The sequence below is a fragment of the Rhodnius prolixus genome, unplaced genomic scaffold, assembly GCF_049639745.1.
Source record: "Rhodnius prolixus isolate KJV_2025 unplaced genomic scaffold, Rpr scaffold_12, whole genome shotgun sequence".
Classification (NCBI taxonomy): Eukaryota; Metazoa; Arthropoda; class Insecta; order Hemiptera; family Reduviidae; genus Rhodnius; species Rhodnius prolixus.
In genome coordinates this window covers 1,815,154-1,843,076 of record NW_027411635.1, presented here as the reverse complement: position 1 = coordinate 1,843,076, position 27,923 = coordinate 1,815,154, and the positions used below count along the sequence as shown (strand labels likewise).

Genomic DNA, 27,923 nt, shown 5'->3' with positions numbered 1-27,923 from the left:
AAAACGAAGAAGGAGCTGTCAGCCATTTCTAAAGATGACTACAAAAAATGTTTCGAACAGTGGAAGCACCGGTGGGACAAATGTATTAGTTGTAATGGAGAGTATTTTGAAGGGGATAAGGTTGTTCTGTAAAAAATTTGTAAATAAATAGCTTTTAAAAAATAATTCCGGTTTTTTTTGGGTACCCCCTCGTATTGTTGACAGTTTTTTTGTGAAAAAGCGTACGCAAAGTGATGTGTATGTTGAATTAGGATTGTGTAAACCTACTATGCGTGATTGGCGGAGTTATTATAGAGAGGTGTGCATGGATATTGTTATTTGTGAAAGTAGTATGCTTGGTGGTGTCGGCAAGATTGCAGAAATTGTTGAGAGCAAGTTTGGTAAAAAGGAATTATAATAGAGAAAAACTTGTGAATGTTAAATAGGTGTTTGGCGTGTTGAGAGGGGGTAGGCTAAATGCTTCTTCAGGATCGTAGAAAGTCGGGATACAGGTACTTTAATAGACATCATTATGACTTTTATACTGCCTGGATCAATAGTTTACTCGGACTGTTTGAATTATATGACTGTTAGGAAGATGAAGGATTTCGACTTATGAAAACCATTCCCCAAAAATTTTAAAGACCCAGAAACTGGTGTGCTTGAGGGAACATGGAGTTCCATTAAAAGGCACCTGCCACCAAGGACCGTCACTGGCCAGTTTGACTCCTACTTAGTAGAATATTTGTGGCATAAGAGTCATTCTTTCAGTGGCGACCTGATGACAGCATTCCTGGAGGGAGTTGCTAAAGTGATAGAGATTGCCATAAGTGAGGTAAGTTATTTTTGTTTGTTTTCGTTATAATAATTGTTATGAAGTATGTTTCTCAATTTTTCTCAGATTTGCGTTACAACAGGTTTGCGGAATGCAATAAAATTAAGGGTTCTTTATAGATCAAGAGATAGGGGGGCGAAGCCCCTATAAGAAATAAAATATAGACCAGGGGTGAGGAAATAAAATTATCAATATTGAAGTGGTTTTGATTAGATGTTACAATGTAAAACGCGATATTAAAATATAAAAATAAAACAATACCATAAATATTTTATATTTGTATTTAAATATGGCGGGTTACATTGCAACAGCTAATCAAAATCGCTTCGATATTAGGCCACACCTCTAGGTCTCTGTTCTTAACTTTTGCCGCCAGTCCAGCTTGACGGACGTACGACAAGTAAACAAAACACCCAGAGTACCCTACTACTATTTTTATAGTACTGTATCATTTAACTATTAAAAAAACTGTTAAACAATTGTAATAATTTATCGTAGTGAGAAAAATTTATGTGAATGATTTCAAACACAATTTTTTCCAATTTAAAGCTCATTATGTGACTTAAAATTGGCTGAACTATACATATGTAACAGTAAATTAACCTTCATGCTTTGACTGTCATCAAATTTGTAGTTACTTGATTTTATATTTCTTGATAGAGGAGTGTTTAGCCACAGTTATGGAAGATTGTGACTGCGAAAACTTGAAAGATAGCGGAGAAAGTGTTTCAGAAAATAATTTGCCAGATTCACTAGATGTTGGAATTGATAAATTGACCATACATGCCAAGGTATGTTGTGTTCTGTCGATTTTGATTGGGGTGTTTAACATTGGTAATGTAATTAGTTACCATGGGACTATAACACCATTGCACATTACGTCTGAGTTTACCAACTGTATTCTAATAATCTTTTTACTGTGCAGAGTGTTTACAAATTATGTCCCATTTCAGTTAGTGCTCCATGGTTTGTGTACTACTGAGCACCTTCCTATAACAATAATTATCTGTTGGTATATGTAAAACAATATACAGGACCCCCCCAAATAAGGGATTTGACAAGTCATATTTGTGCTTTGGCATGTTAATACTTTTCGTGTGGAAGAGGTTTGGTTATGTCTCCTTTGTCAACGAATAGTGAGGTTTCCTTGTGAGTAACAGTTGGTCCGATGGTTGAACTTCTATCGTAGGAGGAAAAAAACTAGCCACATCTTCAGAAATTTTGGCGTTTTTGTGATTAGTTTAACATCACGGACAACACATAAAGGTAGCAGCAGTATTCAACACAAAAATGGATTCTTTAGTGATACTTGATGTGCTACTCATTGGCTTTAGTGAAACCCACATACAAACTCTACTAGATCATTATCACTCTTACTAACACTTGTACTTGTTATAATTCTATAACTCCTAAGATCTTTACCCTCTCCATTAGCTTCTTGAGAATATCCTTCACAAAATGTCTAACGCTAACTTTTTCCTCATTTCTTAATTATCATTCCTTTGAAGAAATTGGCTCACAAGTCTAAAAAATAGAATAATATTTTTTTTGTTGTGTTAGTTGCGAGAATTTCCCTCCGCCAAATCGTACTATTCTGCCCCCACTAGTGTCTGATGAGACTGTTCACTCTACATCATCACTTCCAGGTATGAAACAACTTGCTTAACTTCTCTAAAGAAGTTCTAGGAAGTATGATGGGGCTGACGTTCTAGATAATTACCACTTGTTGCCAACTCAATGCCTCTCCATTCAAATGTCCTCCTTAATTATTCTAACCAGGTAGAGTGAGGATCCAGTTGTTAGGGATTACCTAACTTTCTGCTGCAATATATGCCACCATCGACGTTCCAGAGGATGTCTCTTCTAAATTAAGGGAACCAGGGCTCTTCAGGATAGTTCTTGGAAGAGAGACTGTCCCCTAAAAAAGCTGTCTTACAACAGTCAGCCCCTTTACACTATGATTTGAACAGTAATAAAAAATTTAAGAAGATTATTTTTTTAAATTTGCTCTATTAATGAAACCAGAGATGGAGAATAAAATTAGTTATATGTATTTTGTATACAAATAATTCTAAATGAATAATTTGACAAAAAATATCTCAGTGTAGAAGTAATCGGGAAGAGAATTGCGCAGAACCTCAACAGCAAGTGGATAGTACAGAGAAGACTGGTAAAAGCAAATTACAAAATTGGCTAAACAAGTCACTGAAGATTGAAATGAGCGATGGCCGCATCTTGATTGGGAACTTTTTGTGCACTGATCGTGACGCTAACGTAATACTTGGTGCCTGTACGGAATTCTTAAATCCCGAAGGTGAGTTATTTTCTATCAGCGGTTCTCTACCTTTTACTCTAACTGAACTCTGAAAATATACATGCTTTATGAAGCCAATACTAATAATTAGAGCGTTGCAAATTTTCGTTTCGGTTATTTTATCGCTTAGATTTTTTTAATAAGGTTATATAAGGAAAATTTGAATATAAAAGTTGCGTCAATAATTAACTGTCCGTAAACCTTAAAAGTACTTAAGAGAACAAAACTCCAGGACTTTTCTTATTAACCCTAAATAGGGATAGTCAACATTTTTATATCTACCGCCCACTTTTGTATATCTGTTAGTAGTAAAATTTTCAAACCGCACATTAAGGGGATTTTTACTTCCCAACAGTGGGAAGTAACCTCAGTTTATAAAAATTATAATGCTGAGTTACAGCAAGTTTAAGTATATAAAGTAATTACTTACCAAATACTTTGTCGACTTTCGCTATGCTTGGTAGAATAACTCTTTATTTAACAACTTATTATATCTTTTTATTTATATTTTGCATACATAGAAGCACGAGTAACAAACTAAACATATGCGCGGGCGATACAAACAGTAAAGTAAAGTAATCTCCTATTTTTTCAGGCGGGGCTTAACGTCCAACTACCAATTAGGTGTCGTGGACGGTGGCGACTAGCAAACATACTTTACTGTAAATTTCTTTTATTAATCATTAAATAAAATCCAAGGCCTAAGACCGGGTAATCGAACCCACTAAACCAGCAATACATCTTAGCTTTACTGGTCTCGCCTCTAACCGCTCGGCTACCGTGGCGCCTGCGATAAAAATAGTATATTTTCAGAAATTTAAGAATAAACAATAAATAATTAGGCGCCGCGGTAGTCGAGCGGTTAGAGGCGACACCTGTAAAGGTAATATGTATTGTGGTACTGGGTTCGATTCCCCGGTCTTAGGCCTTGGATTTTATTCAACGGTTAATAAAAGAAATTTACAGTAAAGTATGTTTGCTAGTAGCCTCCGTCCACGACACCTAATTGGTAATTGGACGTAACGCCCGCCTGAAAAAATAAACATTACTTTACTTATAGTAAATAATTTTATGAAAATCTAATTAAGTTTTTTGAACACTACTTAAAAATTTTCATTTTAATGTTTTTAAGAAGTCAATTAATTTAAAAAAAGGAAAGTGCTTTAGTATTGGAAAAAATCCCTACCACCCACTACGAAAGCTGGAATGCCCATTAGTGGGCAGTAGAGACCAGATAGACTACCACTGCCCTAATATGTGGTATCTAATGAAGCATTTTTCTGGTACGTCTTTGCTGAATGTAATTATGTGATTTTTTATGGTTCCAGTGTGCGGATTCAGCGACGAGCCGAGAATTCTCGGATTAGTGATGGTTCCCGGCAGACACATTGTCTCCATGCATCTAGAAGTTCCTACAACAACCTCTACACCGTCTGTAGAGAATAAGCAAAATGTTTAGGCGTACGGGTAAAATATTAAAAAATGGTTATGTTTTATACACTTGTGTTCAGAGTATTGATCATACGAGAATACTAAACTTTTCAGCTGAACTTGAGTGTATCTCTATAAGATTTTGTTCTTTTGTTTAATTTCTATTGTTAATTGTGTACGCCTTAGAAATTTCCACATTGTTATTTCTGCTAGAAATAAAGCTAATTTTAGTTGAGGAAATTACGTATTGGCACTTTTGAAGGAAAAGTGTTAGCTGCTTTTTTTTTTACTTTCTGTCACAATTGACATTTGATCTTAACTACCAACTTTACTCATTATTTTTTATTTAATTATTTTCTGCACTAAACAGCAGAATTAAGAAACTCAAAATTTTAATTTGTTGGCAACGCCATTCTTACAGATACATTTCTTCCTTCGAAAATATGTCTAAAGTGAAAATGATTGGAATTTAAGTGTGTATTGTCAGTAAACGAACAATGATAAATTCACCAACTATCTGTATATAGCAAAGTAGTACTGAAAGCTTAAGTTCCACTTCTAAGTGTCCTAGGTAGTACAATGTACAAATCTACCACCTTTTAAGAGGAACTTTTACCTGGCTTTAAAAAGTCTTTAATCAAATATAATTTTTAGGTCTATCGCATATATAATTACAAATGGAACTGCAACTTTAAGCCCTTACGTAATGAAGCCAATACAGTTTAAAAGTCTCTTAAAAAAGAGAACTGTTACCTTAATTTGCTCTTTAATGTGCCCCAGTGTACACAGCTCTACCAACAGTACCTAATTTTTAACGAATTTTAAACGCTGTATGCACAGGGTTGCCGGGTTAGTGGAAAATTGGTGCACATAGTGAACATAACAGAATAATTGTATAAGGTTTAATTTGCCTCTTATTCCTCGTTTATGTAAGATTGCATGATAGAATAATTGTATTGAAGATTATCAGTTATCTGAAAATGCGATTTTACAGATAGGTTCCTGAGCTGTTTGGTGTCATAATTTTTCGGTAAACAGCTCCATCGGTTTAAGGTAACTGGCGAAAGATTTAAAGGAATCTTCGAGAGTTCAGAAATTATGAGTTCCAAGTTTAAAGTGGGAAGATAGACAGCGCTATGATTCAATGTAGGCCGCAGTACTAAATGTTGGCCTGAAACTTACCTTACTTAGTTTTGTGGTATGCAATTTTTGCGGTTAGTTTTAAGAAAATTAGCAGATCTGAATTGTAATCATGGCCGTAATAAAAAATTATGACAAAATAAACATTTCAACAATTTATTTTTTTATTATACTTTTGTTTTCAGTATTATCATTATAAATTACATTACTTAGATAGTCTGTTTTGATAACAGATTTCAAAAATTTTTTTGTTTTGTTTATTAATTTGAAACTGCTCTGGTTAAATTCTTGAACGGTGTTGGGACTGTGTACTCATATATAGCTAGTATACAATTCAAATAAATGCACCATTTTGTTTTTAAATACGTCTTTTAAAATAACAATTACAAGGCACTTATCAATTAAAACTGCTAGAGCAAAATAACAGACCCCCTTTAAGCTAGCTTGGGGAAGTTTTGTTTAGTTCGTTATAAAGGAGCTTACAGCGTGGCCAACTTTTTTTACTTTCCCTTACCCCTCGTCAGAGGAAGTGTTGCATTATGGATTTTGAATTACACCGGAATAATTAAAATGATGTGAAGTAGTGAATAGAACTGCTTGATCGTGAAAAATACTGGCAGCCAAAACAATATTCAGTCTTGGCGTCATAGGAGTAGTCAAGTTCAGTCTAGGTCAATGAGTATGACTTTGGCTGTACATGGCTAGACCTGGGAGGTGACCCACATTCCTTTACAAAATTTGCTTTGCAAATTCCTCCCAAGTAAGTCATCAAAGCATGAGTGCACAATAAACAGCAAGAATGGTAGGTGGAAACACCAAACAAGAGCTGGGGCGTAAAAGTTTATCGTCCGCTACAGAATCTTTCAACAATCTTTCTTTTGGTTCGAGAAGACATAAATCATAAACTAACTAGGCAACCTCCTCAGAATTTTATCCAATCTTGCTAATCCGCAATATGAGATTAACTGTCGGAGAGGTGTAATTCTGTCTTGATGTCTAAGCTATCTTATGTCCCTAATGCACACCCAATTTTAAAAAACCTACACTTTCCCTTATAGAAAGATTGATCATAAAAATTGACCACTTCTGATGCCTCCTTTAAATTTTTAAACATCTAATATTGAGCAGTAAAATCGAAAAAAAAACCATCGGTGTAAACTCTTTTTTGTAAGCTTAAACAAGTAATTTTGCAAAATAATTTTTTTTTTGTACAAAGAAATACAATTAAGAAAAAGTTTAAAAACAATAATACAAGGTTATAACTTGCTTTTAACAAAATATTAAAACCAAAAAATAATATTTACAATATTTAAAAAATACTTTTGAATACTCATGATACATTAAATTGACTGCATGGCAAATTTTACAAATGATTATAACTTGGCTGACAAGACAATAAAGTTTTAGTAAAATCAAAAACCATTCAAGATATGACACTTAACTTGGCCATTTCGTTTTTTGCAATTTTCTTAAAAAAGGTCTACCATTTTCTTCAAACTTTGTATACAGACTACACTCATACAGATCTATCACATTCATTTTCAACTTTATTCCGGAACAAAATTATTTTAGTTGTGATTCTGAAAAGAGTACATTGAACTTATCACTGAACTGCTTCCCTATAAGTAATGTCTATTTTTTCAAATTATCGCGGACGGGGGAGATGAGCATACATAAAAATTAATATTTTTCTAAAAAATAAAGATAATATTTACAATATTTAAAAAATACTTTTGAATACTCATGAAACATTAAATTGACTGCATGGCAAATTTTACAAATGATTATAACTTGGCTGACAAGACAATAAATTTTTAGTAAAATAAAAAACCAAGATACAAAACCCGCCCCTCCTTTCAAATATTTTGTATGATTCTAATACCTGAATAATAATATAAAACGGAACAATTTCTTGGCCAAGTAATTTGTTGAAAATCGGATTATAACACCATAATTTAGGCCCTGATAACTGCAGACATTTTATTGACAATCATCACACAATTTTATATAATGATGGACAATTATTATAACTTATCTTTTACGAGTATAAACAAGAATAAATTGCACTGTCAAAACTATCGTGCAAAAAATTATAAAACATCCTTAATTAGGATGGCACGAATTTTTATGAATAGCCAAAAACATTTTTTCCCCAGTTTACGGCAACTGTCATTAGAATCACTTGTAACGGATGTTCTTTAAACTTTCTATTAACTCTAAAAAGATGTAAACGTATCACTTTTGTTTTCGGTAATATACAATGAATTTTAGAGGCGTTCCTGGTCGAGGATTGATCTTGAAAAGTCAAATTTTAAGGGGTTATTTTATTGTGACAATAATATGTCACGCTCACATAAATTATTTTATTGAGTATATTATATATTATATTATTGAGACAATATAATATTTAGTAAAAATTCAAGGTATGAAAAAAATTCAAGTTAGAGCTAAAAGAATTGCAGTAAATGATAATATTGCATTCGTGTGTGATTCACGAAATTCGAGAGTAATTAAAAAATCGCCTATTTTTTTCAGCGTGGCTTAGCATCTAATTACCAAATCAAGTGACGTAGTCAGGAAGCGAAAGCACATACTTTTACTACTAACATTGATTCTAACAAAATAAGGTAGCTACTTGCAAGTTTCGAAATAGGAATCTCTCACAACACCCGCCCCACAAAATCCGAATGTTCACAGGAAACACTTCATGGACCTCAGAATGTGGCATAGTTCAAAAAATGAAAATTACAGAAAAAGGAGTTATTTATTTCGTTCTAGAAACCGAAGATTTTTTTTTTTTGTTAAATAGATCAAACCCGTATTAGAGATTTTCCTAAAAAAAACAGCTCGCTTTCCCAAAAATATAGAGTGTCAAGCTTTATGCAAGTTCGCTAATATTTTTTTTTATTTACATTTTTCTGTTTTTGGTATTTTTTTTATGATTTAAGGCGCGTCAACATCTAAGGTTATTGGCGCCCGGAGCTTTTTTCAGTGCACTTCCAGCCTCCGGACAGTGTTCTCTCGCTACAGACAGCACTGTCCATCACTGGGCAATTAGCTGTAAGAAGCTCCTAGAAAGAGAAAATCTAAGGGCCAGCAGCTGGATTCGAACCCGGGACCTCCGCATGGGAACCCAATAAGCTAACCGCATAGCGAATCCCTTCCCTTGTTTTTAGTAATAGTCTACAAAAAAAAAAATAATAAAAAATGCATCATTATACTAGCGGACTTGAATCTTAATAATAATAATAATAATAACAATAATACAAAAATTTAGTTGGTAATTTATTTGACTGAAACTCAAGGCACTTAAGTAATGAAATTTGCTTTAATTACTTTAATCGCAACGAATATAATTTAAAAATTAAGGAACTCTTTTGAATCATTGAATTAAATCTAATGATCATTCAAATTAATTAAAATATTCTAAATATCTTGTTGTTCGGTTCCATTTTTGCAAAATTCTTTTAAGATTTCGGGTTCATCCTTTCCTTGTTCCTTCGTTTATTTAGCAATGGATTATTTGAATTTTGTAGCGCTTTAATTTGTACCTGGAAATTAAATGTACAGCTAATTAGTGTAATTATTAAGTTAAACATGCGATGCTTTCCACGGAATTAAATAGCCATCCAATTTGTCTGATGAAACTTCTATTATAAACTTATTTCAGGAGTTTAAATTTCACTAAACAAATATTTTATTTAATTTTTATAGTAAAGGGCTGTCAAACTTTTCAATCTCCATAGCGAAAATTAAATTACGTGAATTATATTTACCAAAATTAGGAAAAGTTCGGTAACAGATGCATATAAAAACAAAGTGAAGCAAGGAATCTGGGTTCTTAATTTGACTAAAGTGCAGCTCTTCTCTTGGGAAAATGTACAACACAAATCACCAGACACGTCTCTTCAATATGTGAGCTAAAATAACTTGGAACGTCACTAGGGCTTTTAAAATATATCCCTCCAATTTTAGATCATTTCCACCTACACTCCACAGTGAAATATTTCTAAAACATAGGTTAAAAGATGAAAATGGCACGAACTTGAGTGGGGAGATATTGAGAGAATTTATCTGAGGCCGGAGAGAGTGAGATTCGAGAAGCTTCCTTTCGGATAATTTCCTTAATGCGTAAAAATTTTTGTTTTTAAATCCATTATTTACTTTAAATCAAACTTTTATCATACAATACTAATTTATGACATCATTAAAGACAGTTGATACAATTACCTGATCATAATCAACTCGCATGGTGGCCAAAGATCTCATCATCTCTTCTTGAACTTCCGGCCAAACCTCTTCACCTTCCTTTAACATTTGTCCAGTGTAGAGAGGAGTTTCTGGTACTTCGGTATATTGCTAAGTAAAAAATAGGAACGTTGTTTAATTTTCTATGAAGCTTTATTTCCTTAATTATGGAAGGTACCAGAGGCCCAACAATCACGTGGTCTTTTTTTTTCTCGCGTCTGTTATTATATACCGGGAGTATGACCGGCGTATGATTTGAGCCTAATATGAGTCTCATTCTTATATACCCTTATAAAGGGCGTTTTGGTTAATCTTGTAACATATGCTTCAGTTCCAAATACCTATTATGCAGTCCCTAAAGTTTGGTTTTTTGAAATATAGTATTAGCGAAACGGTACTTCTTATTTTAAGTTCTGGAAGAAGATACATAAAGACTTGTTTCATTAAATTTTTGAAACCTTTTGTCTGGAGTTAACATAAATATTCTTCCGGGGCTACTCTTATTCACATATTCTCAGTTTCCCTTTGAGAAAATTTTGTAGTGACCAATTTTTTTGGCCATGTCATCACGCCATATAATACTGACTCTCAGTACTAGTGAACTTCGCATGAAGACGAAATTTCTTGAGGATAATCGTTTAATTATCCTTATTAACTTACTTCTAGTTTTATTCTAACTTACATCTGGTAAAAATTAAATAAAAAATTGATTACCGCAATCCATCTGTTGGACATGACATTGTTAATATCAAGACGACTGCTTGGGTCCACGCACAGCATACCTTGGATTAAATTTCTAGCTTCCAGGGATACGTTATCCCATTCAGGAGAAGGAAAATCATACTGACCAGTACGGATCCTCTTTTTCATTCCTGGTGATATTGCTTGACCATGATTGCTGAAGAATGGTGGGAAGCCACATAATCTGTTCTCAGAAAAAAAAACAAACAAATAATATGAAAAAGACTAACGATTTTATTTAAACTATACACATATAAGGGAACACACACTATTCCCCTTGTGAGTGTATCATTACTATTTTAAACATGCCTGAGGGGGAAATTCGTTATAACGAGATTCTGGGGGAGGGCAAAGTTAGTCTTTCAACTTTCATCTTTAATCTTTTCAATATTTGTGCTATTCTAGGGTATAATTTTAAGAGTGCCTCTTAAATTCCACATTTATTAAAGTGTACAGAACTACCACCAATGAGTAATTAATGGGAACTATCACTTAAAGCATGGCTATAACGTGTCACAAATACTACAATGTACCCAAGTAGTCACATAATACTAAGAGTTACTACTAATTTATGTCTACAAAGTTTGCAAAAAGTACAATGCTAGCTAGATCAAACGCATATATTATATTAAGGGGATGTAACACCTTAAACATGTCTCTTGAAGTACTAAAGAGAAAAATGAATTTTACTAAAAAAAACATAAGCCTAAAGCATGACGTAACATGCCCCAAACGGGTATATAAAGAGATCTTTACGTTCTTAATATTAAAAGAAGAACTCCAACCTCAATTATGTTTTAAAAATATATTAATAAGAAGTAAATTCATACTCACAAAATGTACATAATTACACCTAAAGACCATATATCACAGCTTTTATCATATTTTTCCGGTCCGAGAACTTCAGGAGCTGTAAACGAGACACTAGGAATTAATTTAAGCCAAACATTTGCTTCACTACCACCACTGTTAAATAAATATAACGGCCAAAAAAAATATATAAAATGACGTCTTTTCAGCTATACTTACCTACGTAGTAGGGCGTGTAGCAAGGAGTCATTAGCTTGTCGTGGGTGTATACTTCTTTAGCAAATCCAAAATCTGTCAGTTTCAGGACTCCATTTTCATCTGAAAACAGATATGCAATCTCAGTCAATAAGTTTTGAGATATGAACGAATGTGCTGCACACGATTTTATTTTATTGTGATTTCTTCCAACCGCAGACCTATATGAAGTTACGAAAACTCTCAGCAAGATTTTCCTATCGCCTAACATGCATTTAAAACGTTACAATCGGTTTATGCTGCAAAAAAAAAAAATCGCTTATAAAAGTTTACGACAAAGTCCTCATTAACGAAAAATTTGAATTTTGAGCTTCTCCCTGACCCACATTTTATCAAGTATAAAAGTAAATACTCTTTGGCGAAAACAGGATGTTTGAAGTTTTTTGCCTCCAAAGATAAACTAACAGAAAGATGCGGGATTGAAGAGATAGAATCCGGTTATATAAAAGTACATTTCTGAGTGGCTAGCTATGTAGGTGAGTAAACAAACCATTTAAGAATTGTTTGAACTTTTGTAATACCCTGGTAATAATTACAGTGAGAAATGTAATGTGAAGTTTCAAATGGAGTTACTAACCTGGCAATGTGTAAAGAAGATTCTCTGGTTTGAGGTCTCGATGAGCAATATTCATGTCATGCAGAAATCTGACTGCAGAACATATTTCCTGCATTATTTGTGCAGCTTCTGCAATAATAATAATAATTTTAAAAAAAATAGTGTAAAGGTACTTTTGGTAATAAAAACTACATACTCTTGTCTTTCTAATTAAAAGCTGCTACTTAAGAAACAACCATAAGGCCAGTCTGGAATCGAACCCAGCGAACCATCATAAAGCACTTTCACTAGACCTTCTATTGAATTTTCAAGAATTTTAAAACTCAATGAAATTACCTCTTTCAGTAAATGCTCCACTTTGTCGTTCCTGAATTCTCTGAAACAGTTCCCCGCCTTGCATGCTGTAAAATAAAAGCCATGTACAGTAATAAATATTATTTCAGGCAGGTTTTACGCCCAACTACCGATCAGGTATCTTGGACGAGGCGGTTAGCAAACAACTTTTACAATCAAATTCTTTAATTAGCTCTTTAAATAAAAACTAAGGCCAATACCAGGAACTGAACCCAGCACTGCAGTACATCTTAGCTTTGAGGGCTTTGCCTCACACCAATAGTTTATTGATCGCCAAAGTCAAATATACTATGAGGAGTAGGGAAAAAATGCACAGTATATTAGCAAGACATTTAACCCTTTTTAATAATGCGAACTAAAAAAAATTATTCTTTTAAAGAATTCTATATAGCTAGACACGCTTTATCAGGTATGCAGAAGCTACTTGAAGAAACATCTAGGTAATGCAAACATTTGAATCACTTCTTATAATAAAATTAATAAAGATAAAAGACTTGTATAATTATATTAATGCGTTTATTACATTAAACAAAATATATAAGTAATAAAAAAAAGAGTGATGAAATTTAAAGGATAGTTACGAACTCAATGACCTGGGAAAAGAAATACAGTTACCTCTTCTGAGTGGCAGGTTGTTGCGTGGAAGGAAATTAAATGGCCGACGCCCTGACGAGGCAAGGCGGTAAAACCCTTTTCAATGGTCCTGAACCATTTTGCGAGGTAAGCGAAAGTTTTTTCGAGGGGACCTGAAGACGGAGGAGGACCCGTTCAAAGCGGGTGACAACTTGTCCGGGCATTAATAACCAGAACAGATCTTAGGCGTACTTCGGTCTGAATAAAAATAAAATTGGTAGTTAGCAGATTTTGTGGAAATATGAAAGATACTCCAATACTCCTGACTGGCTCAAGTGTCACTACTCAAAAGAGATTTAGAACCTGGGAAGCTGCTAGGTGCAACAGGTTATATAATTCATAAACTTGCAGGTTCTAAAATTTCATAAGATATCTTGGACTGGAGAGGTTATTTAGGGTTAATTCAAATTGGTTTACATGGTTGCATAAACAAAAATTAAAATAGTAGAGATAAGAGCTTAGTAATTTACCATTCCATTACAACCATGTGAGGTTGTTGAGCTCTGAGAAGGTCAAACGCTGAGGCTGGATCGCGATCTAACAGGATTTTTAGTTAATGCAAAAGGAAAATTCGATGTAGTGCATTTTCATATAACTTTTAAAAAATAATTCATTGAATTCGTGTCCGCTCGATCAATTCCCATATACGTTTTGCCGGTATAAAGAAGAACCATCAATTTCTTTAAATTTCTATCCAAAAAATAGAAGTTTTGGTAATGAGATTCAAATTGTTTGCACGAATACTTCTCGAATGATGGATGGAAATTCGAAATCACTCATAATTAAAGAAAGCAAGCTTACAGGGCCGCGTTAATACGTCGATATTACCCAGATAAAAATGCAACAGTATTACCCAAACTGCTAGTTCATTTAACTTTTCAAACTTAGTAAATATTATTAAATTTACCATTCCATAACGACAAGCAGACATTTCTTGCCGAGATATGTATTTTTGTACACGTCAATCACTCCAACTATGTGCTTATGTCCACTGGCTTTCCAGTGCAGTTCTACTTCTCGGCGAGCTTTTACTGAATCCTGCAGGACCTGCAACAGCAAAAGCAATCATTAAATGAAATCTCACATGTCTATTAGGTGGTTGCACTTCCCTTTTATATTATATATCCCTTCATATAGTAGATCTCTTAAATTCTACTGACGCGTTTAGCGGAATGGTCGGCCACCTTGGTCCGCGAATCACTAGCATCCTCTTAAGGATTCTGATAGTCCACAATAATTTGAATATATTATAAGGACTATTCAGAGGTATCTGGGAATAAAGTAGCTGATCGATTGGCGAAGGAAGACTAGTGATGAAAATCTGGCTTTGCAATACACCATCATTTTTTATTTTTGTGGTTTATGAATTGAGCTCCACCAGTAAGTGCTCTTCCGCGGACGTGGATTCGTAACACTTCATTGATGTACCGATGAGCTGTCAAACTTCCATTCGCAAACACAACCAAGTCACTTCTGTCGGTAAAAGAAATTCTTGCCCAAACCAAAATTGATCCGCCGCCAAATGGTGACGTTGGTTGTGGTGCACAAGGGAGAATACGTTCGTTTCCTTGTCTCCATACTCTCATTCGTCCATCATTTCTCATCATAATTTGGACTCATCAGAGAAGAAAACTTTCCTCCAATGCCCAATGTGGCTATTGCGATGATCCCTAGCAAACAGATTTTCTGCCTTCTGGTCAACTGTGGCACTTTTATCGAGTACCTGGAACGCAGGTAATGCTGCACGAGAATCGAGACAAATCTCGGTCTCGGTTGCTCAAGTCTCGTCTCGGTCTCGGTACCGAGACCAAGACCGAAACGAGACGAGCAACCGAGACCGAGATCGAGACATATATGTATATCTCGTCGAGATTTATTCGAGAAATCTCGGTCTCGTCTCGGTTTTTCAAATATTAATTTTTAGCTACAAAATTATAAAATTGTGTTCTTTATTAATAAATAATCATTACGGATATTGAATTAATTATTAAAAGATACGATTTTATTATATATGTTCAATATTACTACTACGACTATTTGACTTCGAATTACATAATTTTTACATAAATTTACTAAATTTCACTACTCATATCATTCATTCATTCAATTTCATAAATTTCACTATTAACAATCTAATACTTTGAACTTTGATATTATTTGAATTATATTTTAGAATTAGTGAATTTGAAAAAAAAGACTATCTATGCATCGTTTTTAAGATACTCTTTGCCCAAGCATTGATACGTAAAAGAGCTTTTACTGAGTCAGAAGTTAGAGAGAAGATCTTCTATTGGTCATTATCAACGCAGCTTGCGGAAATAATCTTTCAGATGGCACTGAAGCATAGTTACTAAAAATATCTTTCGCCATTCTAGACAAATTTTTGAAGGAATTTATCATGTGTTTTCCACCATTCTAAAATGTCAACGTCTACTGGTCTAATTTGGTATAAATAATTATTTCTGTCTTCCATGCTTCGGTGATATCTGCTGATTTTTGAGCAAATGGTGTAAAAATATTGATGCAGTCGTCGTCGACGTCAAAAGGTGAATCATCAGATTCTTTATCTTCACCAACAGCCATAACTAATGGAGCGGGTAGTTTGTTGGGAGGTGTATTTTTTATTTCACGAATCGACTTGTTATAGCAGGCAGATATTTTATTTGGGTCTTTCATTTGGCGCGTTTTTAACATCTTTTTGAAATTATATACAGATATATTTTTTTAATACTTAAACAAAAATTCAAAAAAAACGAGATATCTCGACGAGTCCGAGACCGAGTCAAGACACTTGGTCATACGAGACTGAGGCGAGATCTGCATAAAGTCTCGCCTCGTCTCGGTCTCGTGCAGCACTAAACGCAGGCCAACTTCCCTCAATCTATTACAAACGGTTTGAGCAGAAATCACGGTTCCTGTGGCACGCTTGAGGTTCACTTTGGATAGCAGGTGAGGTGGTTTGGCGATTTCTGAGGGCTTGTAACCGCATGAATCTGTCCTCACTTAATAAAGTGGATCTTGGCCGGCCCTGCCCTGATCGTCTCGTGAATCCTCCTTTCTCCTGGTATCTCCCCCATAATCGCTGGATTACAGTATGACTCACTGTAAATTTGTAGATAATTTGTAGATTTGGATAAATTTGTAGTTCAGGATGATGTTCAAAATGATGATCCTATTCATATTCAGAAAAGGATACACGCTGATAAACTGTTAAATACACCTAATGATATACCATTCTCTACCGATGAGATTCTTTGTGTTGCTGGAAAAATGAATGCTAAAAAAGCTCCTGGATTAGATGGCATTAATTCCAAAATATTCTATATTCTTGTGCAAATTCTTCCATTGTTTTGCACTGCATTGTATAATGAATGTCTGCATAGAGGTATTTTTTCCTTCTGTTTGGAAGATTTCTAAAATTATTCCAATAGTTAAGCCAGGTAAAGAGTCTTCGATGGATTTGTCTAAATTTAGACCAATAAGTCTTCTGCCAACAGGGGGGAAGATTTTGGAAAAATTATTGATAAATAGAGTGATGCACTTTGTCAACTATAAAGAGCTTATAAGCTCTGATCAATTTGGATTTGTTCCGCAGAGAGGTGCCACTGATGCTATAATGGCAGTTAAGGATTTTGTATTGAAAAGTCTAAATAGGAAGGAAGAAGTGCTACTAATTTCGTTAGGTGTCCAAGGGGCATTTGACGCTGCATGGTGGCCAGCTATATTGAGTCAAATGAGAGGTTTTAATTGTCCAGCTAATCTTTACAAGTTAACGAGAAGCTATTTCACGGAAAGATTTGGGACTCTGGCGTATAATAACATATTTGTAACAAGGAAATACTCGAAGGGATGTCCTCAAGGGTCCTGTTGTGGTCCCGGATTTTGGATATTACTCTACGACTCTTTGTTGAGACTGCATACCGACTCCAACATCAGGTTAATAGCTTTTGCGGATGACTTAATGATATTGATAAGAGCCAAGACAGCCATTGAACTGGAAATGGAGGCCAATTTGATCTTACATGAGGTCCAGAATTGGGCTGGTGAAAACAAAATGAGCTTCAATCCTTTTAAATCTAAAGTTCTTTTGGTAAGTAGAAAGAAGATAAAGCACCGTATGTCAGTTTTCTTAAATAATGAAAGGTTGGAACAGGTTTCGGAATTGAAATACCTTGGAGTTATTTTTGATGGGAAGTTTACATGGAACTGCCATATAGAAAATATAAAAACAAGATGCACTCAACTGATACATCGTCTTTCTAGGACTGCAAAGGTGTATTGGGGTATAGGATGTGACGCTCTGCAGATAATTTATTCAGGTGCCTGTTCCTGCTTGGATTGAGGCTCTGGAAGTTGGCTATAACAGGACGAAGTTGTGTTCGGTTCAAAGATTAATTGCTATTCGTATAATTAAAGGTTATAGAACTATTTCCTATGAAGCGGCTTGTGTTATAGCTAATGTAGCTCCTATTTACCTCAAAGCAAAAGAGAGGGTTGCTATATATGAAAGAAACATCGCTTGTTTTAACATGGAGGAAACACATTTTGAGAATGTGGAGTTAGAGCGTCCTGTGCCCATCAGGGGCTGGCTTCATCCAGGACTGGTCTCTTTAGGAACATCTCAGGAGGTGTGCCCAACATACAACGTCTACACTGATGGGAGCAAGATTGAGGGAGGTGTAGGTTGTGCTTTCGTAGTGTACAACGGGCAGGGTGACATTGTACATCAGGAGAAATTTAGGCTGGCCAAATTTTGCTCTAATAATCAGGCTGAGTTGCTTGCGATTCAGAGGGCTTTGATCTGGTTGGAACAAAGATATGGACAACTTGAGCGACGTTCTTCTGTGCTGAATTCGGACAGTCGTGTCTCTCTGCTAAGTATTAATAATGCTAATAGGAGGGAGCCATTGTTGGAGTGTATCAGGGGATCTGTTCATGCTTTATCTGCTGATGGATGGAATATAGGCTTTCTTTGGGTCAAGGCACATTGTGGAGTTGAAGGGAATGAGCGTGCAGATATGTTGGCGAAGGAAGCTGCATTAAGCACACTTCCTGTATCTTACGCCAGAGCTCCTGCATCTTATCTCTTGGAAATTTGCAGGCAAGCAGTGTATGCTGGATGGGAGAAAAGATGGTACGATATGTATCGCTGTACAGCGAACGGAAGCGCTACAAAGCAATATTTCCCTCACATTGTTGATCGGCAACGTGCAGTCTATTTGCCATTGGGATTCATGCTCACTCAAGTTCTGAGCGAGCATGGAAAACATCGAGCTTATCTATATAGATTTGGTTTGGCTGATAGTGGACTTTGTTCTTGTGCAGAAGAGGTTGAACAGATATGGGACCATTTGATATACCACTGCCAAGAACATGAAAGAGAAAGAAGTCGGTTGATTCGATATGTGCTTTCAACAGGATCAAGATGGCCACTACAAAAGCAGAAACTGATATCGAAACAATATGTATGCCAGTTTGTCCAATTCATTAATAAAATCAAATTAAACAACTTAGATTAATGTATGCAGACAGTTGTGATAAATTGAAGTAATTTTTCAAAGTTAATTTATTTATTCATTTATTTTCTTTTTTGGTATCTGCTAGTACTATATGTTAGTTATGCAAATGTAAATTTCTGTTTATTTGATTTTTAATACTAAGTGATAGTAATATATACAAGTAATATTGTAATGGAGCATGTAGAATAAAGTTTAATATATATATATATATATATATATATAAAAAGTATGACTCACTCCCAATCGCCGGCATACTTCCCGCACTTCCAAGCTTTCCTCAATTAATGTTACAGCCCTACAAACGTCAAATTCGGAAAAAATGCCGCCTTAAACCTTGCAAGGGATCCATAACACTTAAAACAATAGCAAACATCAGCAAAAACTGCACGACACAACGTTAAAGAGTGTTAAAGGTAGAGTAGAAATAGCCCCATATCGGTCAATATGATTCAAAGTTCAAGATAACAAGGAGACAAATGGCCAAAGAAAACAATAGCCTCTTGAGACAGGTCTGACGGTTTATCTTAATCCCTAACTACAATCATACTCTTCAATACATGTTCCAGAGTGCACTCATTGACGTGGAAGAACGACAATACAAAATGGCCCTTTATTTTTAGTTTTTTTGATTACATTTACAGAGAAAGCATTAGAATGATACGAAAATGGGTTAGAGCTTTTAAAAATGGCTGTATGAATGTTCGTGATGGCGATTTTCTGTCATTATTAAAGATTTGGTGCATCAAGTTGATGGAAAAGTAAAAGAAAACAGACCTTTATGATTGCATCGTTATAAAATGAGGTTCCTCGAATGTCAAGAAGTTCTCTATGACATTGTGACCGGACGCTTAAATTATCGAAAGTTGTGTTCACGCTGGATACCAAAAATGATGACTGAGGTGCACAAAAACAAACGATTAGCCAGTGCGTTAAGTTTCCTTGAGCGGTACAGTAAAGAAGGTAAGGATTTTTTACGCCAAGATGTCTTAGGCGACGAAATATGTGGCATCCATTACACTGGAATCAAAGCAGCAATCCATGGAATGGTGACATTCAGCATCACCCGAGAAGGCGAAGTTCAAACAAACTATTTCAGCCCGGAAAATCATGTGTACTGTGTTTTGGGTCAGGAAAAGGTGTTACTTGCCTCGTGGGGACGCAATAAATTCTTCACCTATTGTAAGACCTTAAACTGCGCCGTGCGATCTAAAACAAATGTTGCGACATGCTGAGTAAGGGGATCATTTTGCTCCAAGACAATGCCAATCCACGCACTGCTAATCAAACTCAAGACCTCATCGGATCATTTGGCTGGGAACAACTTGATCACACTCGGTACATTCCCGATCAAGCGTCCAGTGTTTCTGCATTTGAAGATGCTTCTAGGTGGACAGCGCTAAGACGATGGTGAGGTCAGTGTTGCAATGGTTTTCAAATCAGGCGCCAGACTTCTATAAAGATATGATTCATAAGCTGGTTGTACGATACGATAAGTGCCTTAATATTAGTGGCAATTATGGTAAAGAAAAGTAGATTAAGGTACCAGGCTTTCATGTAAAAATAAAATTGTTAAGAAAAGTATACTTGTTTTACTTTTATTTCAAAACAGTACTTCCTTAAAAAACATGCCTTGCATATAGTTTTTCTTTTTTAAATAATTTAAGGTGTATCAACATCTGAGTCATTGGCGCCCGGAGCTTTTTTCAGTGCACTGTCGGCCTCCGGACAGAGTTCTCTCGTTTTAGACAACACTGTCCATCACCTTACAGTGAGCTGTACAAAGCTTCTAGAAAGAGAAAATCTAAGGGCCAGCAGCTAGATTTGGACCCTGGATCTATATACAGGGTGAACCAGTAAGTAACGTCCATAAGCCTACTGTGGGTGCATTCCACTTGGCGACCACAACGACCAAAACATACTTTCAGGCGTTCCACTTGGCGACCGCGGTCGTTGTGGTCGTGGCGAAAACGTCACTAATGACGTCACTATTTTCGCCCACACAACGACCACAACGCCCCACCTTAAAAGCAATTTTTAAAACAAAATATGGCGACCGAAAAAATTATCTCATGTAAATGAAAGTATTATTTCATGTAAATAATAGAATGTGTTTCTCGAAAGTCTCCAAAAAATAAATAAATAAATAATTACTTATCCCTTTACACACTAAATCACTGAATAACACAAAATCATTTACCTGAAATAACTTTTAAATTCTTCATTTGAATAAAGATCAATTACTCTGATAGCTAATAATACGTGGCCTAAGTTTTCGCTTTTTATCATTGCGATTTTGTAAAATTACATTCCACTCTAATCGGAACTAGATAAAGAACTTTCTAAAGCATTATTAATAAATATCCAACTGTTGCCACAAAAGACATTTTAATTTTATTTAAACGTAAATTTTATAAATACTCCACTAAAATGTAATATAAAAAATTAAATTATATATATTCTTTTAATATAAGTCAACTTTACCAATAATTAATAAAGTTTATTATAACTGCTTATAAATGGGGTTTAAATTAAAAAATAACCTCTTCAAGCTTCTAACTTATTTTCGAGGCCGCCATATGCAATGTTTACATGAACGGTTAAAACGCCCACAGTCCGTTCCACTTGGGTTTTCGATCGCAACGCTCACAAGCAAGTGGAACGGCCAAAATCGCGGTCGTGGTCGTGGTCGTTGTGGTCGCCAAGTGGAACGCACCCTGTGTGAAGTACATTATTATATAACCTTCGACTTCCTTATTTTAAGATAATTTACTTTAAAAATTGACTACTGGCCCATCTAAAAGATTTTTCAATGAATTAAACAACTTGATAAACTAAAACTGAACACATTTACTTGTAAAACAAACGTAATTTCTCATACGAAGATAAAAAGGAATCTTGGAAAATGATATACCGTTTGAAAGCCCATTAAACAAAAAAATTTTTATACAAAGTGCCAGCACCTAGGTCTGATAATGATCACATAAGGGCCTAATGAGGTTTCTTCAAAAATTTCGATTACTTTTATTTTCCCAGCATTACGGAGGAAGATTGAGGCTGTTTGGAGAATAACTTATGCTTCAAAATGGTGCCAATTTTTTAGAAAATCTATCTGTCTTTCTAACCGTGTCATTAGAATCGAATTCGGGCTAAAACTTTCTGAGTAATAATATTTTTATAGCTAAAAAAGTAATGATTTTAGAAGAAAAAAAAATTTAAAGAGACATCACTCAAGAACAGTGGAAAATATGAAGTTGGACAATAAGTCTTTGAACTCCACTTTAGATGTACTACACAGAGTAGGCCTATGGACATTACTTACTGGTTCACCTTGTATAGTTTCTTCTCTGCAATTAGCATTAATTTTTTTTTTTTGTACAAATTGATAATTGTTATTGTGTACCTTTTTTATTTTTAGTATAATATCTATTATTATAATTTCAAATTAATTATTACTAAGTTTGTTACGCATTAAAAAAAGTATGTATATAAGATGGCAACAATAGAAAAACAAAATATGTTATGGTACATATAATTCCCATCAGTAGGAATAAGAAAAAGTATTGGAAGGAAAAAAACACTCAAAAGGCTCATTTACATAAAATTATGAATCGAATTACAACTCATTCATGAAAATTGGATCACGTGTTTAAGCTCTACGTAGTTTACAAAAAAAAAGATAAAACAAAAACGTTTTCTAAAAACTCAGTTTTTTCCCAATTTTTTCATGATAACTGTTTAATTTGCTATGTTGCATAAAATTACTCTTGATATTATTTTTTTAAAAAAGTTGGGAATTTTATCTTTTATAGAGAAGAGGCAGCAAAAAAGTGAAAATGACCGTCTTCAAGACCGTCTACTTACCTCTTCTTCAGTATGGGGCAGAATCGTGGACTATGCTGGTATAAGCATGCAAGCCGGGGTTACAGCTGTCGAAATGAGATTTCTCCGCCGGGTAGAAGGGAATAACTAAGCGAGATAAAATCAGAAATGAAACAGTAAGGAGCAGCTTAGAGGTATAACCCTTCGTAACTAAGTTGGAGAATCGGCAGTTGGGGTGGTTTGGCCACGTCTGCTGAGAGAAGTGGAGAGGAGAAGATTAGAACTAGAAATAGAAAAGAAATTTATTATTCTGGGACAATTGTCCCCTAAGAATAAATACAGGAACAATTAGAGGCCTTAACAGTTTGCCCTGTGATTAAACAGAAATTAAATAAATAAATAAGTATTTACAAAAAGTGAGAATAAAAATAACAGCAGAAATTAGGGAAATAAATTAAAAAAATTAGAATTTCGGTGGAAGCTGAATAGAAAGAAGATAACTGAATAGACGGGATTTAAAGATGGATAAGGTAGGAGCATGGCGGACAGATGAAGGCAAGGAGTTCCAGAGAGAGGCACACGTATTAGGAAGGACTTGTCAAAGGATGAGGTACGGTGAGAGGGAATATAGAGATCAGATGAGCGAGATCCAGTGTTACGGGAATGGATGGAGGATTTAAACTTAAGGAGTTGAAAAATATAGGAAGGCCTTTGAGATTGGATAACTTGAAAAAGGAAAGAAGCCAAAAAATATTGGCGGCGATAGAGAGGAAAAAGCCACTTCAACTCATCGTAGCAGTGCGAAATGCGAGAGTCTCAGGAAATGCTGAAAATAAATCTTATGAAGCAGTTCATGAGGCGCTTGAGCTTAGCTTCAATATCACCAGAAAGACCGGGCCATACACTAAACAACCATAGTCCGAAATGGGGGAATATAAGAGAGGAAACTAGGAGTTGCCGGGCCTTAATTGGATAAAGGTGACAGGAACTATTAAACTGCTTAAGGATATGGATGGAGCGGCGAGAGATTTGGGAAACATGGTTGTTCCAGGATAGGTTTTGATCGAAAGTGATACCAAGGTTTTTCACAGAGGAACAATATTTTATTGGGGTATTGTAAAGGAAAAGATTAGGAAGAGAGGCCAATGATTTAAGGAGTGGTTTGGAGCCAATAACAATAGCTTTGGTCTTTTTTAGGTGCTTGATGGAGGCCAAATCAGAAGGCCGTAAACCAAGAGGCAGACCAAGATTGGGCTATTTGGATTACATCGAGCGATTGGCACAAAAGCGAGCTCAGACTAGGCCCTCTATCAAAAAATTGGCAAGCAACAGGGAAGAGTATATCAGCTGGTTAAAGGCCTAAGTATCTAAAACTCGACGCTGAAAGGTATAAGAGCATTAGACAAAGAAGAAGAAGAATAGACAAGAGGAAAAATTTTTCTCAGATGGGGATTCATTATCGTTATGCTTTTTCGTGCAGTTTTGACGAACTATCCTACCGGCCATTTTTAAATAAGCTCCCCTGATGCTATGGATCTTTTATTTCAAAATTGACTTATACATTATTTAATTTTATGAGGCCATACTAAAATCATTTCAAGCCAACAGGATACAAAGCAATTTATATCTTAATTTTAACGTATTTAGATTTCTTTTTATATTGCATTAAGTTGGTTATGTAACTAAACATTAAATGCACAATTCATCAACTATGCATTACCAAAGTTTAAACACGTTACCTGCATTAAAAAAAAGAAAAAGGAAGTTATTCAAAAGATGTAAATCTTTTTATAATACAGATTTTAAATCATTGCCATTCCAGACAGTTATTGCCTAAATAAACTGCGCGCAAATGTTTGTACGCAGAATAGATAGTAACATATTTGTCAAGTCATTCTAATTCCTTGAAATTACATAAGTATATCTGTGCATCATTAAAAATGGTTTCCTTTTTCATAAGGGCTAGCAGTATTATTGTCTTGTAAAGTGTAATCGCCTATTTTTTTAGGCTGGATTAAACGTCCAACTATCGGTTAGTTGTCGTGAACGGAGGCGGAAACTCATACTTTACTAGAAATTGTTTATAAACATATAAACCATTTTTTTTTCACTTACAAAGCCACGCTCTTAACACCCGTGCCATATTATCTTGTTGGGAGGGAGTTGTCAACTGACCCTAGAGTGTCCTAGGCAAATAATCATGAAAAAATGAAAGAAAAATGAACAGCTTAAATATATATATATATCTGAAGAAGAAAAATATTTACTAAGTAAAAAATAAAATGAATAAGAAATTTAAAAAAAAACACACTTGCAAATATATTTAAAAGATGAAAATGAAAATCAAAGGAAATGGTGACATAATTTTCATTACTTTTTGGTCCGTATGCTCTTCGAAGCCCCGGTAGGGTTACAAAGGTATTCCTAAAATAACTACAGCAACATATACCGAGTTTAGAATCAAAATTTGAGCCAGAAATTGAGCTGATTTGCAGTTGAAACGAACAAATTGAAGGAAAAAACAAAAAGTTCGTCCTAAGAAAGGTGCCTTCTTTGGCCAATCCTCCCTAAATCTCATTTCCCGACATGCCTACTTGGTACGAGGCTAAAAGAAGCATCTTCCAAAAGATACTACCTTCACTTTCCTAGAAACTTCCAACACCAATTTCGAAGTAAAGACAAAATCTTCGAAGTAGCCTGACTACACCGAGCAGAAACAAGCCACTTTCAAGTTGCGTACCAAGTTCATACAAAATGCAACAGAGAATAGCACAGATCTCATGCCTTTATAACAGTAATCAATTCAACGGTAGTCACAGCCAAGCACTCTCCCGCTTCAAAATAGACCGCATCACCAAATGTTCCGTGGGTGTAACACTTTATGTAATTATCATTGAAGACCACCAAAAAATTACAACATTTAGTATAAAAGGGATTTATTCAGCAGTAAAGAACTTAGTTTTACAGTGAATGAATGAAAAATTCATAACATTATCTTATTTAAAGAACTCAGAAATAGAAATGGAATAGATAAAATACAAGTCTTTATGTTTAAAATAGAACACGAAACAGAACATGCTACAAATCTTCCATTTTGTCAGCAAACACATTCAGCAAGGTTAATAATTATAACAGTACATAAACCTACAGTATTTTTTTTTAAAAGAATATAAAATTCAATCTGATTATAACTGTACATAAACCTACAGAACTTATTTTTTTAAAGATTTTTGAATTCAGTCTGATGAGTCACAAGGTTTGGGTAAGTAAAAATAATCGCCTACATTTTCAAGTGAGCCTAAGGCAACTACCAAATTTAGTGACAGGGATGGCAATACATACTTTACTATTAACATTTATATATATATATATATATATATATATATATATATAAAGCTACAATCAGGAATTGAAATCAGGATCTCCCACTGGCAATTCTGCGCTCACTCGTTTAGCTTAACACCCTGAACGTTTGTTAAAGTTATAGCAGCTGCTCTTTAAAAAAAGAGAATATATATTAAACTAAAATTGAACTAGTTAAGTATGCCTTCATTTCACTACCATTTTCTAAGTACCAATTTTGAACAGGTGTAGTAGGCAGTTCGGAGATTCCCTAATAAAATGTTCATCGTAGGATAAATTCATTGAGCTGTTTTAGGTGTAATAAATCACTATTGAAGTGAATCCTGCTCGCCTGGTGGAACAGCGTGTCTTGGACGTTCTCTTCACCGTGAACGTATTCAGGAACCTCTCATTGAATCCGCCTTAAGGCTACTCTCTATGAATATATTTTTTTTACATCCTCATTAGAAAATACCAATTAGGGGCCTAACATTCCAGAGAAAAAGCAGCTTATTTTAAAATATGGATATTATCTCTTACTTGTTCAGAAGGAAACTAATCTACTTGTGATAAGTAACTTCTAAAGTTTACGTACTTCAGAACAAAGATAAGATTATACCTTGCCAACTCTGTACGAGCAAAATTCAATTCATAATAATTATGAAATGCTAATAATAAAGTGTAAAAGAAAATACCATTTTTTCAATTTATTTTATTTGTTTAATTAATTTCATTATTATTTTGTTAGTAATGCTCAAATTTTGGCCTGTTGTGAAGCATGTTTCAATCAGTTATTGGATCCCTTGCTCATAACAAATCGTCACATAAGTATAAAATAAATTTCTGAAAACCGGTTTCAAAATTCGGTGAATTTTTAAAAAATTATCTCCTTCGAAGAAAGTAAGGCGGTCTACCGAAAAACATTGTAGACGGTTGGACTAAACCGTTATCATCCCCAAGCCAGAAAGTGATAGATCTCCCTTTGTTCAAGCCTTGCTGCCAAGTTCATGCTCGAGATAGGTCAGTTTCTTTCTGTCTTGAACCATGAATTACGGCCAACGATGCTGTTACTTTCTTACTTAATTACTATTCTTTTGCGGGAGTTTATGCCGGATTGTTTTCTTGGCAAAGTTTGCATTCATTCAGATGACGCCAGGTAAAGGGACAAGTTCTACACCACTATCCTGCACCCCTTTTAAGCTTTCCACTGTCTGAAGTCGGCCAGTAAACGTGTATTTAGGCAATGCATGAGTAATTTATTCCTTAGATTTTAATCGGACAAATCTGCAAGACTCTATGCACGGTAGTTATCAAACAACAATAAATTTTTCTGAAATCTAATGGTTGTATGATCAAGGACATACTTTTTTAGATGTCATTTTCAAGGTCTTTATTTTTTTCTTATTGCCTTGCCTCATTTGAATCTTTAATATTAGGTAAAGAAAAAAATAAAAAAGAACTGACTTACTTTAAGTGCGTACATCTCTCCAGTCTTCTTACTGTAACATTGTACCACTTTACCATTGATTCCCAAGCCAAGAACAGTGTTCGATATATTGTAATCCTCAGTGATTGCGTTGGTTTTAGCCACTTTTATAAGTCCACCACTTGTATGCACCGTTATATCATCCATTTTGCGTTTATTACGACGAAAAATAACTCTCAGCAATGACATATAAAATTTAGATTTAAGTAGTTAAAAATACACCTCAGTTATACACACACTAAAAAAAATCATAGAATCTTGCTTTCGTACGCTGTGTACCTATATATAACATTTTCATTATTATACTATGGTTTCAAACACATAGCGAAAACAAATATAAAAAATGGAAGTGATAAACATAACTTAAGTTAGTCATAAACACATCACGCCGGTCATACGTACACTGAGCAACCACTAAAGAATGTCACATTACTAATCCCACAGAGCTTGCCCAAATAGTA

General features: G+C 34.8%; 2 protein-coding genes across 3 annotated transcripts; one reads left to right on the top strand and one right to left on the bottom strand.

Moving 5' to 3' along the window:
* Positions 1-1,185: 1,185 nt before the first annotated feature.
* On the top strand, positions 1,186-6,863 carry LOC141461829 (N-alpha-acetyltransferase 38, NatC auxiliary subunit-like). Its single transcript, XM_074143201.1, has 3 exons — positions 1,186-1,605; positions 2,918-3,128; positions 4,457-6,863. The coding sequence occupies exons 1-3, from the start codon at positions 1,495-1,497 to the stop codon at positions 4,585-4,587; spliced, it is 453 nt and encodes a 150-aa protein (XP_073999302.1). The 5' UTR covers positions 1,186-1,494; the 3' UTR covers positions 4,588-6,863.
* MAPk-Ak2 (MAP kinase-activated protein kinase 2) lies at positions 5,842-27,923 on the bottom strand. 2 transcript variants are annotated; one of them, XR_012463034.1, is made up of 10 exons: positions 27,445-27,923; positions 14,204-14,343; positions 12,646-12,710; positions 12,331-12,438; positions 11,718-11,816; positions 11,523-11,598; positions 10,662-10,872; positions 9,930-10,058; positions 9,476-9,708; positions 5,842-9,250 (listed from the first exon to the last, which is right to left on the bottom strand). XR_012463034.1 is itself a non-coding variant. In XM_074143200.1 (9 exons), exons 1-9 carry the CDS (start codon positions 27,649-27,651, stop codon positions 9,167-9,169), a joined length of 1,119 nt encoding a protein of 372 aa, XP_073999301.1. In that variant the 5' UTR covers positions 27,652-27,921; the 3' UTR covers positions 5,842-9,166. The 2 variants fall into 2 exon arrangements, 1 of the variants encoding a protein (XP_073999301.1); XM_074143200.1 differs by lacking the exon at positions 9,476-9,708 and having other exon boundaries at positions 27,445-27,921.